The sequence below is a fragment of the Neomonachus schauinslandi genome, chromosome 1, assembly GCF_002201575.2.
Source record: "Neomonachus schauinslandi chromosome 1, ASM220157v2, whole genome shotgun sequence".
Taxonomy (NCBI): Eukaryota; Metazoa; Chordata; class Mammalia; order Carnivora; family Phocidae; genus Neomonachus; species Neomonachus schauinslandi.
Window position 1 is genome coordinate 154,275,144 of NC_058403.1, and position 14,630 is coordinate 154,289,773.

The window sequence follows — 14,630 nt, forward strand, 5'->3', positions numbered from 1 at the left end:
GAAGTATGCCTCTCTAAATGTTTTGAAACTGACAGGCTGTTCTCTTGTTCCTGCTCTGCCAGTTCTTTGTTTTTCCTGTAGTTTGAATCAGTCTCTTGATTCTTGACAAAGATGTCTGATAGGATGACTCAAGTGTGCCGTCTGGCTAGACCCATTCCTTATTCCTGGATATGAACTAACAATCCCATCAGGCTATCCTCTATGGAATATTAGAGGGTTGGGTCCAGATTACTATAATAGTTTAGATATACATTAAAACCAAATACCATCTATCAGATGAGATAATCTTTTCACTAGAAGAGTGGTGAGAAGATAGCTTGGGAACTTGGTCTGGTGCAACATAAACCTGTGAGCCAAAACCTGTGCTCAGGCTTTCCTGAAGAATAACTCATTGCTCACATGGTTTCAGCTCCATGTGAGTCTTCCCATGCTCCCTGAAAAAAGTCTTCTCTAGTCGTCTTCCTAGTTTTGCTACTATAACTAGCTAACATTTACTAGATATTTATTATTCAATAGCCACAACCTAAGTGCTCCACATGGTCTATCTTTTAAATGAGTCTTAGAACCAAAAATAAGCAATAGTTATTTTCTGAGGCCTTTTACATGTAGTGATGCAGATGATATATAACTCTAGTTTAGACAATTTTGCAAAGCTTTTAAGAAATTGTTTTCAGGAATGCCTGGGTGGCTCAGTCGTTAAGCATCTGCCTTCGGCTCGGGTCCTGGGATCGAGTTCCACGTCGGGCTCCTTGCTCAGCAGGGAGCCTGCTTCTTCCTCTACCCTCCCCCTGCTTGTGCGCTCTCTCTCTCTGACAAATAAATAAATAAAATTAGAAAAAAAATTGTTTTCAAACTTTTTTGACTATAACCCCTCAATAAGAATTACATATGTGTGTGTCTGAAATAAAAGTTTCATGGAATGATACTCAGGCTTGTTACAAATTTTTTTATTCCAAATTATATAATTAAAAAGACCACAGACTGACTCTGACTCTCTAAGTAGATTTTACTACCCACTGATGGGTAGTGACCTGCAAGATTCCTATAAGAAATAACAGTGTTCGTCTGGGAGACCAGAAAAATCCAGATTGGACTAACTCCTAGCTTATTCTACGAGTATAGTTTATTTATTTATTTATTTTAATTTGAGAGAGAGCGTGAGTGAGCAGGTGGAGGGGCAGAGGGACAAGCAGACTCCCCACTGAGTGAGGAGCTTGACATGGGGCTGGATCCCAGGACCCTGAGATCATGACCTGAGCTGAAGTCAGACGCTTAACCGACTGAGCCACCCAGGCGCCCCTATGAATATCATTTATAAAATTTGCATATTATTATAGATAAGGACCAAAAGGAAACATGGAAAAACATAATACTCCAAATGTTTACTGAACATCCACTATGTGCTAAGCACCATGCTAAGCTGAAGACACAAGATCGAACAATTGTTGGGTCATTTCACTCCCTTAAAAAAAAAAAAAAGGTCATCTTCTCTAATATATATACTTTGCATTATTTGTTAAACTGGCATTTTTATCTAGGGACACTATTTCGAAGATCCGTATTAAACAAGGCAAGCCAAAACTAAGGTGGAAACAAAGCAATCACTTAGCTAGAGATAGATGAGACTTGACCTCCCTCACGTTTTCCTTTGTCCTCCCCCTTCTTGGGTTAGCAGATAAGAGCTGAGAGCAGACTGGGCAGGATACCAAAATAAATTCATAGCAAAATTTAATCATCTTTTAGGGTAAAGTATGTTTTGATAAAGAGTTCATTTTTCTTTTTAGGAGCTAAGTGAATAGTGAATAATACTAGTTGTTTCCTAAGAGGAATCTCTGCTGCTTTCAACTAAGTGACTATTTCATTAATTCCACCCATACCTCTGGCATGCCCTCCTTTCCCCCTCCTTCCCATCTCACTGTGGACTGTAGTGAGAGGAATTTAGGGGGAAGTCAATATCAGTTAGTCTCAGCCATTAAAAAATAAAACAAACTCCTTTCCCCCCCTTCCCATACACTATTAGAAAATAGTCTCCTAAAACTTTTAAGAGTGGGGGCACCTGGGTGGCTCAGTTGGTTAAGCGACTGCCTTCAGCTCAGGTCATGATCCTGGAGTCCCGGGATTGAGTCCCACATCGGGCTCCCTGCTCAGCAGGGAGTCTGCTTCTCCCGCTGACCCTTCCCCCTCTCATGCTCTCTCTCTATCTCATTCTCTCTCAAATAAATAAATAAAATCTTTAAAAAGAAAAAAAAAAAACTTTTAAGAGTGAAGGCACTCTTAAGTATATGAAAACTCACTTATGTGTATCTCCACACAGATTGGTAGTTACATTCTATAAATGCTCTGAAATCTAGAGTATAGGGTTAGGATTGGCCTAGAGTTGATAAAAGTTAAGCTTTACTTTTACTGATATGTTATCTTATGTTATGGTCTGTTCTTAGGAGAGAGCCTTCTACCCAGTGACTTGTTGGCATCGGTTAATATACTGGAGTCAGGAAACAGGGATTTTAGCCCTACTTCTACATGTCTTGGAGCAGGTCACATAGTGCATCTCAGCTTCCTTCTCATCTATGAGATGAAAAATTGGGCTGAGTATTCTCCAAAGGCCCTTGGAGCTCTATGCACTGGGTCTGTGCTCTAAAGCTTTCTGTTTGAGAAAATGCAGTCAAAGCAAAGGACTCCTTACTAACTCATCCTTATCTGTGGTGGCAAAAATAATAAAACATTTTATATTGAGAATAATAGCCATCTGTGCCCATGTTCTGGTTTCAGTTATGACTTAGGAAAGGGACGTTAGAATCATTGTCTGTTCATCCTTGGGAAGTTTTTCCTGGCATTTGTTGGCTGTTTTGGTTATAGTTGAATATCATTTGTGTCATGAGGACCTTTATGCTTTATTTAGGATCTTTATGACATATAATACCCATGATGCAGGCACATGGAAGTATTGCTGATAGTTTTGGTTTTCTCTCAGCAGGAAGAGGTTTTCATAAGATGGAAAAATTAAAACTATTAGTGATACAAAACAATTTTATATGAGATTTGGCTGAAATTTTTCTATCTCTTTGGTCAGTAAAGAAGAAAATTAGGAAAGGGTTAGGAACAGAATCTGAGGTCAGTACATCATGATATCGTGGGTAGCCCTACCTGTATGCTCATGTTCACTAGGGGAAATTTCCTCCCACATTATTACATATCTCTGTGTTTGTGGAAAGTTCATTTAAAAGTCCTTTTGAACCCACCTAAAGTGCTAATGCCTCTTACATTTTTAGAATGATAGGAGATAACTGTTGTTGGTGTCTGAAGCTATTTTATAAGTGTAATATTAATCTTCAGTCATTTCTGCAGTGTCAGCCTTGTGCTGCTGGGTAGCTGCTGTTAGCATTCAGACTCCGCTTTTTTGAGTGGTCATTGATCTGTATCATCCACCAGAGGGTAGCCTCAACAACGAATACCATTTCTCAAGAGTAGCCACACAGTTATGTGCCCTTCCACATGCCCTTTATTATCCACATTTACATATATGAAAAAGGAAGCTCTAATCCTACCATATACCTCTCAAGTCCTACCAAATCTGATAGTTTTCATGTCATAAGAACATGATATAACTGGTCAGCCATTAGTCTTCTCTTTAATGTGAAGGTTTTGGAAGGTGGTTTTTTTCTACCTTTGCTTTATAAATCGTGTTAATTCTTTAGAGTTCTAGGGTGAGTTTGCCAAATGAAATTATATCTGTTCTTCTTCCAACAGGGTTAATCATCTCATTTTAGTGGAGCCTTGGGGTTTTCCTGAGCGACCGGACCTTGCTGATCAAGACAGACCAATCCCAGTGTGGATCAGAGCCTTGGGAGCAGCACTGACTCCCTTTAATCCTTTGGCTGGCCTCAGGATTGCAGGACCCTTTGGTGAGTGCTTATATCTGTGTCCTAGGAAAGCAAAATGTTTATAGATTGGCAGTACAGGAGTACTTACTGATCGCCATTGTTAGCCAGAATCTTAAAAAACAAACTGAATCTTTTTCTCCTCCTCCTCTGAATTACTAAATTACTTTTTTTCCTCCTCCAAAAAGTACCAGTCCATGCCTAAAAATAATGAAACCAGGATCATCTCAAAGAGGAGTCTTTATATTGTAAATATTACAGGTAATTGGCAAAACTGAGAAGGTGGGAAATGCTGCCCATGGGGTTAGTCAGCCCAGGGCATGGGGAGAAGAAGTGCAGCATGTTGACCTGCTGGTGACATTAGAGAGCCTTTGGCTAGTTGACAATACCCAGCTGGCAGATCACAGAGCCTGACTTGATTGCCCTTCTTGCCCCATAATGTCAGAGTGTTAAGAAGATAAAATCATCCTTTTCCACAGAGATTTGTGTTTCTGGTCATATTTTGAAGTACCAGTGTTTAGTCTCTGATTTAATTTCATTTGACTCTCAGCTCCTCTTTCTCCACTCCAAAGCCAAGGGAGTCTCGAGACCTTCCCTCATTGTCACCAGTGATGGTGGTCTGGACCTGTGCTTTCCTTATAACTTGTATCAGTGAGGAGTGCTTTTAGCTGCAAGTAGCTGAATCACCTAAGTGGTTTAAACTGTAGGGCCTTTCATTATTTCCTTAGCAAGCAGGCTTGTGGTTTTAGCATTTGTTCTAGTAGCTGGCTCATTGACGTTGGGGTTTGGGCCTGCAACTGATTCTCTTAACCTTTTTCCTCATGGTGTTTGATGGCTGCTATGGCAGGAAGCCCCATCCCACAAAGCAGCACCCTGAGCAAGAAGAAAGGAAAGAATGGAAAATGGTCTTCTCTCCATAATGCTCTGTCAGGGAAGAAAGTCTTCCTTGGAAGGCCCCAGCAGGCCTCCCCTTATGTCTCTGCCCACCCCTAGTTCTTCCACTAGCAAAGAAGAATACTTTTGTGTTGCTGATCAATCATGATTTGTTTCCAGGCGCTGGAGTGAGGGTCCCACTTTCCTGAGCATGTTGCTGCCTAACTGATAGACAAGAGTCAGGTTCTGTTAGTGAGATGAGAAGAGAGGCATGGGGGTGTGGAGGGTGTGGAATTCTGCTCCCCTCTGCCCAGGCCTGGTCCCTCTTTGTCCTACTGCCTCCATTGGGGATGGGGAGGGCCATGGGACTGCACAGGGATTGGGTTGGCGACCACACCACACTCCTCGGTGCTCTGACAGATAGCCTTTCTTTCCCACCCCCAACCCCTCCCCCTTCCCGAGTAGAGCTACTCCTTTTAGGTGCCTGGTCCTCCTTTGATGGACTACTTAAGGACTTCATTTAGTCTGTACAGTCCTGAAATATAAATGGATTATGTTTGATTACAGTTACATAGGGAGCAATTATGGGAAGAGTTAAGTATGAAAAGAAACTAGGAGGCAATGGTTGGGGAGGGAGGATGCCTAGGAGCAGCCCTCTCACGCCATGCCCTTTGTCTACCACTATTGCTTATGTGTGGTCAGGGTGGGACATGATTTAGAATATCAGCCACATCATAAGAATTCTCCATGGAGCTGTACTATTCCTCCAGAGGCAGGAAGGAGGGCCAGGAAAGAAGTAAGACCTTGCTAGAATAATGGGCAGTAATAGCAGAAAGGGAAACTGGCAAGCCCCTGGGGCCCCAGAAGGGAAAATAGTGACCACATGGAGGCTTCTGCTCTTCATCCTTTTTCCTCTAGGGAAGGGATACCCCTACCTCTCACCTCAGGAGTGGATGGCCTTAGCCGGCAGGATTGGCAATGTCCCTAGCAGAAACCCTGGATTTATTTTTCCACAGAAAGACTTGTATATTCCAGTTTACTTTATTTAGATACTAATGTGTTAAAATTATGGGAGAAATACAAATTAATAAGTTACCTTGAGCTGCTCTACTCACCTGCCATGTTTAATAGAATTTATTTTCCTACAAAAACAAGTCTTAGAAAATTAACTTGTATGTCTTGGGCTCCTGAAGCACTTCTGTAAGGCAATATGGAATACTCCTTACCTCTCATTTTAATTCTTAGGGAACTTGAGGAGAGCAGCTTCTAGGATCTGTGCTCTTTTCCACCTAAAATATACACTTGAATACATGTAGATTTGTATGCATATAACACATATTCTATAAGCAGACATAAAACCTTTCTCTATTAGTCTATCAGTTAACTATAATTTAAAACATTGGTTTCCTGTTACGTAGGCTTAAGTCTAGTGCAGCGTTTAAGGCCTGATTTCAAACGAAAGTATTCGTCAATGTTTGAAGATGACACCGTGACAGAGTACATCTACCACTGTAATGTGCAGACTCCAAGGTAAGGGTTAGGATTCTAAATTTACTGTGTTGGTGTTTTACACTTTTCTTCTTTGAAAACATGTGAATAGTCTAGGAGATTTTTATCAGTAGTTAACTGACTAATACTTCTTAATTTACTCATGTATTCATGGAGTGCCTAGTATGTAAAACATTGTACTGGATGCCGATGAGAGACTAATAAGCAGGATGTACTGTCTTCCCCAAAAGTGCTTATGGATAAGTTGAGGAAGTTTTGGTCCTGGGTACCTCTAGAAGGTAGCTGGAGTTGAGAGATAAAGAAGAATTTCAAATAAAACAGCATTTCCAAACTGAGTATGCGCGCTCTACAAAAAAAGGGCAACTGGATTAAACAAAAGTAAATGGTTTCCTGTACCGTGTATCTTCTTAGAAACTTTTGCTATGCCAAAGGGTATTAAGTCTTCCAAGTGCATGGGAGATGCCAGTCAGCATGGTTCCGGTTCACATGATGACTGCACCCCTCTTTTGCTGAGCAATTTTTAATGACCCTAGATCAGCATGACAAACACTAGTGTAGTGGGTGAAGAGTAAGTGAGGGCTGGAAGATGGGGAGGGGGGTTTTGCAGGTATTTTGACAGTGATTAGAAGAGGGAAGAAAGAGGGAGGGAGAGAGGGAGGAAGAGCCTGTGAGCATGGTAGCCACAGGGAGCAAGAGGGCCAAACAAAGGTGTTTCCTATTTTTTAAAATACATGATTTATGGACATTAGGTACAAGACAGCAGTGGAGAAAACAGCCTGAAGATAGTGGGGAGCTAGAAGGAGCCTGGAAGACAAGACCCTGGAGTTGCTAGAGAGAGGGTCAGGCACCAGTTCTCCAGTTCTCATGCTTCATGGTGTACCAGAATTATTGGAGGAGCTTGTCAAAGATAGGATTCTTGAGCCCTGTTTCTAAGACTGATTCAGTGATCCTGGGCTGCATGTTTAACAAGTGCTTCAGATGACTCCAGTGTAGGTGGGCCATGGGCCATACTGCAGAACCTGGAGGCGGTACCTCAGCCTTTCCAAGGTGGAGACTCGGGTGCAAGGCCAAGAGGCGAGGTACAGAGCCAGCCTCCCTCACTTTTGGCAGAGAACACACACGCCTGCTTTATTAAAGTGCCGAGGCGTGGCAGCAATTGGGGTGGATCGATAGCCTTAGTCTTTTTAATAAAGTAGGTTAGAGGTTCTCTGCCTAGAGTGAAGGAGGCTGGAAAGGTTTGGAGTCCTGAAGAGATTGACGTTTTGTGACTCACTAGGCCATTGGGTCTGGTGGATTAGGACTTCATACTCCACTGACTTGTTCCCACAGTTTTTAGTGGTCCCTTCCAGGTACATCATCTGTTTTCCTGCTTGGTCTCCATGCTTTGTTCTTCACTTACATTTCAGGATTACATGTGCCTGTGTAGTGCTAGTTTGTTGTCTTTCTTGTGGTAGAACTTGAATTCTTCATAGCAGGCAATTCAGAGTTGTGCCGAGTACTGCAAGGAAACAGAAGTGACAGCACAGTGGATCTATCCTGGGAGTTTGCAAAGTGTTCTGTGTTCTTTTGTGTCATGATCCGTCCTGTGTGGGCACAGGAGAAGACACAGAGGCTCAAGAAGGCAAAGTTTATTATACTCACAAGTCCTAGAGAGAGGGGGGTCACTGAGTGCCACGAACGGTTACAGGGAAGCACCAGATTGTGGTCAGGTGACAGAAAACACAGTGAAGGGAAAGTTGAGGCCAGAACTTTTATTGGGTTCTTCAGGAAAGGCAAAGCAGGGGCACGGCAGACAGTTCAGGATTGGGTAGTTGTATAATTTCTGTGGGCTCTAAGATATAGGGGTGGTCTGTCATTGCCTGGTACCTGGCCCTGGGATGATTAAGGCAGAGGAACATTGCCTCCTGGATGTGTGGGCAGTGTGGGCAGTACAGAAGAGGCATGGCTCTGGATTGGTTAGTTGGCATATGACAGGCATGTTTCCAGTTGAATCCTTTGCTGTCTCTAAGAATGGATTAGCTTCAGGAGGCACAGTCTCTCCCTAGCCAGAAAGGTTTTTTTAAACATTAAATGTCTTTATATGCAGAAAATAAAACATGTAAATATACAATCTGCATTTCTTCTTATCTTGGTATTGGTTTTTTACTATTCCAGGTAAAAAGCTGGTGCCATGCACATGTTGAAAAGCTACCTTCTACATTTGAAACAAGTTACAGTGAAAAACATTTTAACTCTCCCCACAGGGAATTTAATAATGATAGAGATGCATGTTTGATTTAGAAGAGGGTGACTTTTAATCCACTAGAGTTTAGAGCATCCTTGTTTATCTAACAAAAGTATGTATCTTCTGTGGGGGTTGTTTCTTATACTTTCTAGTATATTTTCTGTTTAAACTGAGATTTTTCTTAAATGGGGGAGAGGCTAAATATGAGTATTTTTCATGAAGGTGGGGGTGCAGTACATACTCATCCCCAGGAGTCATATGTGTGTTGTTTTCCTTTTCCTTAAGTGGCGAGACAGCATTCAAAAATATGACTATTCCTTATGGATGGGCAAAAAGGCCAATGCTCCAGCGAATTGGTAAAATGCACCCTGACATTCCAGTTTCGGTGATCTATGGCGCCCGATCCTGCATAGATGGCAATTCTGGCAACAGCATCCAGTCTTTACGACCACATTCATATGTGAAGACAATAGTAAGTGTGTGGCTTAGTTTGGGTTTTCAGTTGTAGGTGAAACCTGCTGTATTATGTTTGCCTTCAGTGAGGTTTCACTTAGTCCCTGTGCTTTCAGATCTGAGCTAGACCTCCAGCCTCCATCAGGACCTGATGTCACTTGTGATGAGGGACAGGGTTTGACCCACACACATTTTCATGTCCAGACTGGCCGTGCCTGTCCCTAGAGCCGTGGCATCTCCGAGGTGGGAGAGGGATATTCCAGTGGCACCTGACCAACTCCCACCTCACAAGGCAACATGTTCTCACTTGGTTCATTTGATCTGCTGGCCCTGACATTATTGGTCAGTTTAGAATGTTTTTTTGCATATAAAATTTTAGTAAGGTCCAATAGATTTTTCTCTTTATTCTCAGATTATTTGATGGAAATACATAAAAGTTACTACAGATCAGTGTTGCTTGTTCTTTTATATTTTATTTCTGTATAGCTGTTCTTGCTTTCACTGCTAAATGTCTTTGCTTATGTGTTTTATTAAATGCTTTTGTTCACTGACCTTCCAACTCCTTTTCCTTTCCCAGGCCATTCTTGGGGCAGGGCATTATGTGTATGCAGATCAACCAGAAGACTTCAACCAGAAAGTAAAGGAGATCTGTGACACTGTGGACTGAGCACACTGAAGAGGATGTGGGAGAGCCTGCTGACTAATAGAGTTCCTCAGTAATACTGCGCAGTCTCCCGTGCAGAGTAAGGAATACAACAAAAGAACCAGCAGTCTTCCTGACTGTACTTCGTACATATTTTCTTTATGAAGTTGCTTGCACATTTAAACCAGCTAGTGCCTTCTAGAAGAATGGCTTTCCTTTCTCCTACACAAAATCGAAATATTCAAGAGTCTCCAAATCTAATAGCTTTAATAAAAGGTTATTTGCCCCTCTGCTGTACTGAAAAATTGTAATTTTTCAACTGAAATTTTTTTCATTTCTATCTAACTTTGCTATGTCAGGTACTTTTTATATTTCAGTCTGTATTGCCAATTTAAAAGGTGGTTACTGGGTCTATAATTTTATATACTGTAATGGTGCACTTTATTTTCTTTGCCTGTATTTACCATGTCTAATAACTGATACAGTTAATCACAGTTTTGTGTGTTTTTATGTAAAAAGTTATCACTTGTTTAGAATCTTTCACTTCATTTTTGAAATGGAGTGATGAGATAGCATTTTGGCTAAAAAGATGAGAGTTGATCACTAGCATTAATTTTTCTGATTTTCCTCTGTTCTCTATTTAAGCCATGTTCAACATTTAAATGTGGTCTATCCTGATGTATCTGCAACCACATAATTCTTTGAGATCTTTTATATGTGATATAAATCTATACTTCCAGGGAAACATGACATTAGTATTGAAGTGATTTAAGTACTGAAAAGCCTTAACTAAAAGTCTGTCCTTTCTCCCCCCCCCCCCCCCAATTAATACTATTCTTTTCCATGAGCCAGGATGCAGCATAAGGAACAGATGTCCTTCTGAGGGGATATTAAGACTGCTACCTTCCAGTAAGCTGATCATATATTGTCATTAACCTCTAACTCCTGTAGATGGGTGCTAAAACTGGATTCCATTTTTAACCACTAAAACAGAACAATAGGTGGTACTGTTGCGTCTCATGGCACCAGAAATGGGATAGCACTTGGTTGTTGGGTTTTTGTTTTTGAGGTTTGTGTTGATTAAATAATACACATACTTGAAGTTATATTATAAAAGTTATATAAGGTTGATTGAACTCTTTGACAATAACTACCATCAAGTGTAACACTTTCTTGCTGTTTTAAAATGAAGAAAACTTCTCTGAAACTGTGAAAATTGCCATGTGATAACTGGCTGCTGAGAAGACCCCCCCAAAAAAATTGAATAAGATTGTCATCAGCAAGGCATCTTTGCCTTACGTTTTGCTAACATTGCTTCTCTAGGAGAAAGGTGGTTATGTAAATAAAAACAGAGAACTGTTTATATGCAAATAAAGGTTTAATGGTTTTGACTGTTGCGTTTTTAAAATGGTTAATTAGGAAATCTGTAGTTAGGAAATGTAAGGTTGTATCACTGTGGATTAACTGCCAGAAACATCGAACATTCTATTTTCAACATTGTCTTCCCTACAAAGGAAAAGGCAAATTATACTGAAGCACAACAGATAGCTTCCCAGCAGTTTGTCTTACTTGGCACCTTAACTATGTTACTGCAAAAGGTAACATGAGAGCCAAGACACGTTCAGATCTCTCTACCTAACAAACAGAAGTAGCCTGTACTTTTTATTTAGTATCTTAGAAGGCTAGCTCCAAACCTTTAAGTGGTACAAATAATTTGGGTAATATTTTTGTATTTTTGACACACTCCCAGTCTCTCTTAATTGGGTAAATGACAGTTTTCATTTGCACAGGAAGGTTTCCGCAAAGGAAATTTGGTCTCAGCCCTTGGAGGGAAGTTACTAGTTCACTTAGTAAATGGAGTTTCTGACCACAGGTGTGCCAAGTGATTCAGGAGAAAGTTATACCCAAATGTCAAGTGGAACTTACTTTCCTACCAACTGATTCTGCTTTATTTGAAAAATATTGTCGTAATTCATTTTAAAAGTTAAATTTTCCCGTGGGTTATAGAATATGTAATTTTGTGAATATTGAGCTAGCAGAGAAAGTCACAATCCGCAAATTCCTAAAAATACAGTGGGTGCTAAATGTTTTCTTTAAAAAATTCTATTACAGTATTTGATCTTTGCTAAATTATACACATGTACTTCAACTTTATTTTACAGAATAAATTTTACTGTGATAGTTGCAACAAGCCAGCTGCTGTATATTTTCTTGAGTTTTTGGTACAGCCCAGTCTGTACGAGTTACTGTAGGACTGTGGATCCAGTGGACGCAGCAACACTTGCTGGCATTGGGAGGGAAGGCTGCTCTGCGCTGCACTGACCTCCACACATTGGCTGTTTTGTGTTCACGCAGCCCTTACTGTGACATCCTTGTCCTTCTAAAACTCATTTTCAAAAAAAGTTTGCCTAGAGTTGGTTTCAGAGTATTATTTAGAAAACACTTTTGATGTGTCTCTGTTTATATAGATGTATATTATATGTGTACATAGTTATATACATTACATTTATATTATATATATTTATTCTACATGTACATATATATGTGTGTGTATATATATATATATATATATATGTATAAAGGGCATACTAGATCCCAATAAAACAAGTTTTTTCCTGTATAAAGGTATTGGAAAAAATAACTAGCCAGAAGAGCCCTAGAAAAGAACTGTGGGGAAGAAGGGATAACCCTACTGGATATTATAACATTACTAAGAACAATATGAAATCCAGGAATTTAGTATATGATAACGGAAGTATCTTATTGATGGAGGAGAAGACTTAATGGTGTTGAGACAAATGTGGTTAACTATATGGAAGAAAACAAAGTTGAATCCATTTCTCACACTGCACAAGGATAAAATCTGAATGGATTAGACACCCAGCTGTGAAAATGAAGCCTAAATAACTACAAGAAGATATGTATGAACTCCTTTATAATCTGAGAGGAAGGAAAACTTTCCTATAACTGAAAATCCAGAAGCAATAAATGGAAAAGTTTGCATCTTTAACTGAAAGAGTTTTGGATGGCCAAAAAAAGCAAAGTTAAAAAGTAAACTGGCAAAAATATTTGCACTGTTTGTTACAGAAGGCACATATAGCTCTAATATATGAGAATTTTTAAACTTTGAGAAGAAACTGCAAGAAGACTAGGCAAAAAGATATGAACAGATAGTTCACAGAAAATAGAATGCAAATAGCCCTTAAACACAGGAGGGTATGCCTACTAAGGGAAGGGCAAATTTAAACTACCGAGACACCATTTCTTACCTCATCAGGTGGGGGAAAATCCAAGTTACACAATACACTGTTGTTGCTGACACAGCGGGGAACAGGCACTCTGAAAAGTATAAATTCCTGTGGATGGAATTTGTTAATAACTAGCAAAATTAAGTATGAGTTTGTTCCTTATCTGGGCAGTCTCACTTCTAAGAATCTATCTGAGACACACTGGCAAAAATCTGAAATGGGGTATGCACAAAGATCTTTATTACAAGATTGGAGGCCACCTGAATCTCCACTGAGGGGATTGATGGAAGAATCTGTGGTACATCCGTACAATGGAATACTACACAGCTGTGAAAGGAAATGACTATTTCTGTAGACTATTCTGGAGTTCTCTCTAGAGTAGAGGAAGTGAAGAATGGGATCTGTGGTATGCTACCTATTGTATAGGAATGGAGGGGACAAATGAAAAAACAAATATGCATCTGCTTCTTTTGTTTTTAGTGCAATGGAAAGTGTGTTATACTGATAACTAATAAATCAGTTCCCTTTGTAGTGGTGGTAGGGAGCTAGACGGGTAGCACCTGGATCTGTATCTTGTTTTATACTTTTTACTTTGGGATCTTTTCAGTGTTTTCTATAACTAAAAACAAAAACAAAAAAACAACTCTTACAACTAAGACAAAGTGTATCAAGGTGGAGGTAAAACCACATACAGAATTTCAAGTGACTTTAAAATCCAGCATTTTGTCTGCAGTTTCCTAATGAAATATATCCTACAGACCAAAAAATCACAAATCTTAAACTGCATTCAATATTTTTATTTTTAGCAATGATATTTGTGTTATCGTTTTGAAACTGTGTATATTTATAGATGATAGAGCACATATTTATTATGTCATTGGAATTACAAACCAAGATTTTCAGCACAAAAGAGACACAAGACTCAAGTAAAAACCCTGAGATTGTATATTTCAATTGGAAATACCAGTAAAATACTGTGATTTCTTTTTCTTTTTCTGAAAAACACATATCACATAGTTTTGTCCCCTGAAAGGTCTTGAAGCAATTAGAACCCAGCAGTGAGGCCCAGCCTAGCACCAAGACTGTCCCACTAAAGGGGCAGGGAAAGGATAAGATGAGGCTGGACCATCTTGTGTCTGAAAGCAAGGAAGCAATCAGAATAAGGTCATGTCAGAAGGACTCAGGAGCCAACTTAAAGGCTCCTGTTGGCCAAAGATGGAGTACTTTGAGCATCAGAAAGGATAGTACATTGAAATACAAAATATATAAATATCCACAAAGTCATAATAATAGTTGAAAACTATGGGTCACCTATGGAGGTTACTAGAGCACCAACCCATTATTTTGAAAATGGCTAACGGGAAAAATGAAGCAATTATCCTGACCTCTTTGTGTATCAGGTTAACTTGATAAGGGAAAGTTCTTCACTTGATAATCATAGCTAAATGCCAGAGAAATGATGGGATTAAGAAATTCACTTCTAGTGAAATGGATCTAGGCTGCTAAAAGTGTTAGGTGAAAAATTGATGGAAAACATTTTGTTGAATGGCTCAGGTTGATAACCTGCAAACCTAGTGATCAATCTTAGTGTTACTAAAAAAAGGAACAGCCAGAGGTTAATATCTCCAATGTGTTCCAATAGCAAGGACCCAACACCAGCTGTGATTAATTATTGGCCAAAACAAACAAAACTGAACCTGAATGGAAATCAAGCCTCCACAGCGATGATCAGTTTGTAAACACATGGGGTATTGAACATGTTAAATAGCACACCAAATCCAGAACGTGGGACATTCCATAGC

General features: G+C 39.8%; 1 protein-coding gene across 1 annotated transcript in view; it reads left to right on the forward strand.

The window, feature by feature from the left end:
* The window catches only part of ABHD5 (abhydrolase domain containing 5, lysophosphatidic acid acyltransferase), a 30,501-nt gene extending 18,738 nt beyond the window's left edge, over nt 1–11,763 (forward strand). The window contains exons 4-7 of the mRNA XM_021677585.2: nt 3,748–3,902; nt 6,170–6,281; nt 8,770–8,956; nt 9,515–11,763. Coding sequence (XP_021533260.1) covers nt 3,748–3,902; nt 6,170–6,281; nt 8,770–8,956; nt 9,515–9,604 — 544 coding nt within the window. The 3' untranslated portion in view covers nt 9,605–11,763. The remainder of the gene's footprint in view (nt 1–3,747; nt 3,903–6,169; nt 6,282–8,769; nt 8,957–9,514) is intronic.
* Nucleotides 11,764–14,630: the final 2,867 nt, after the last annotated feature.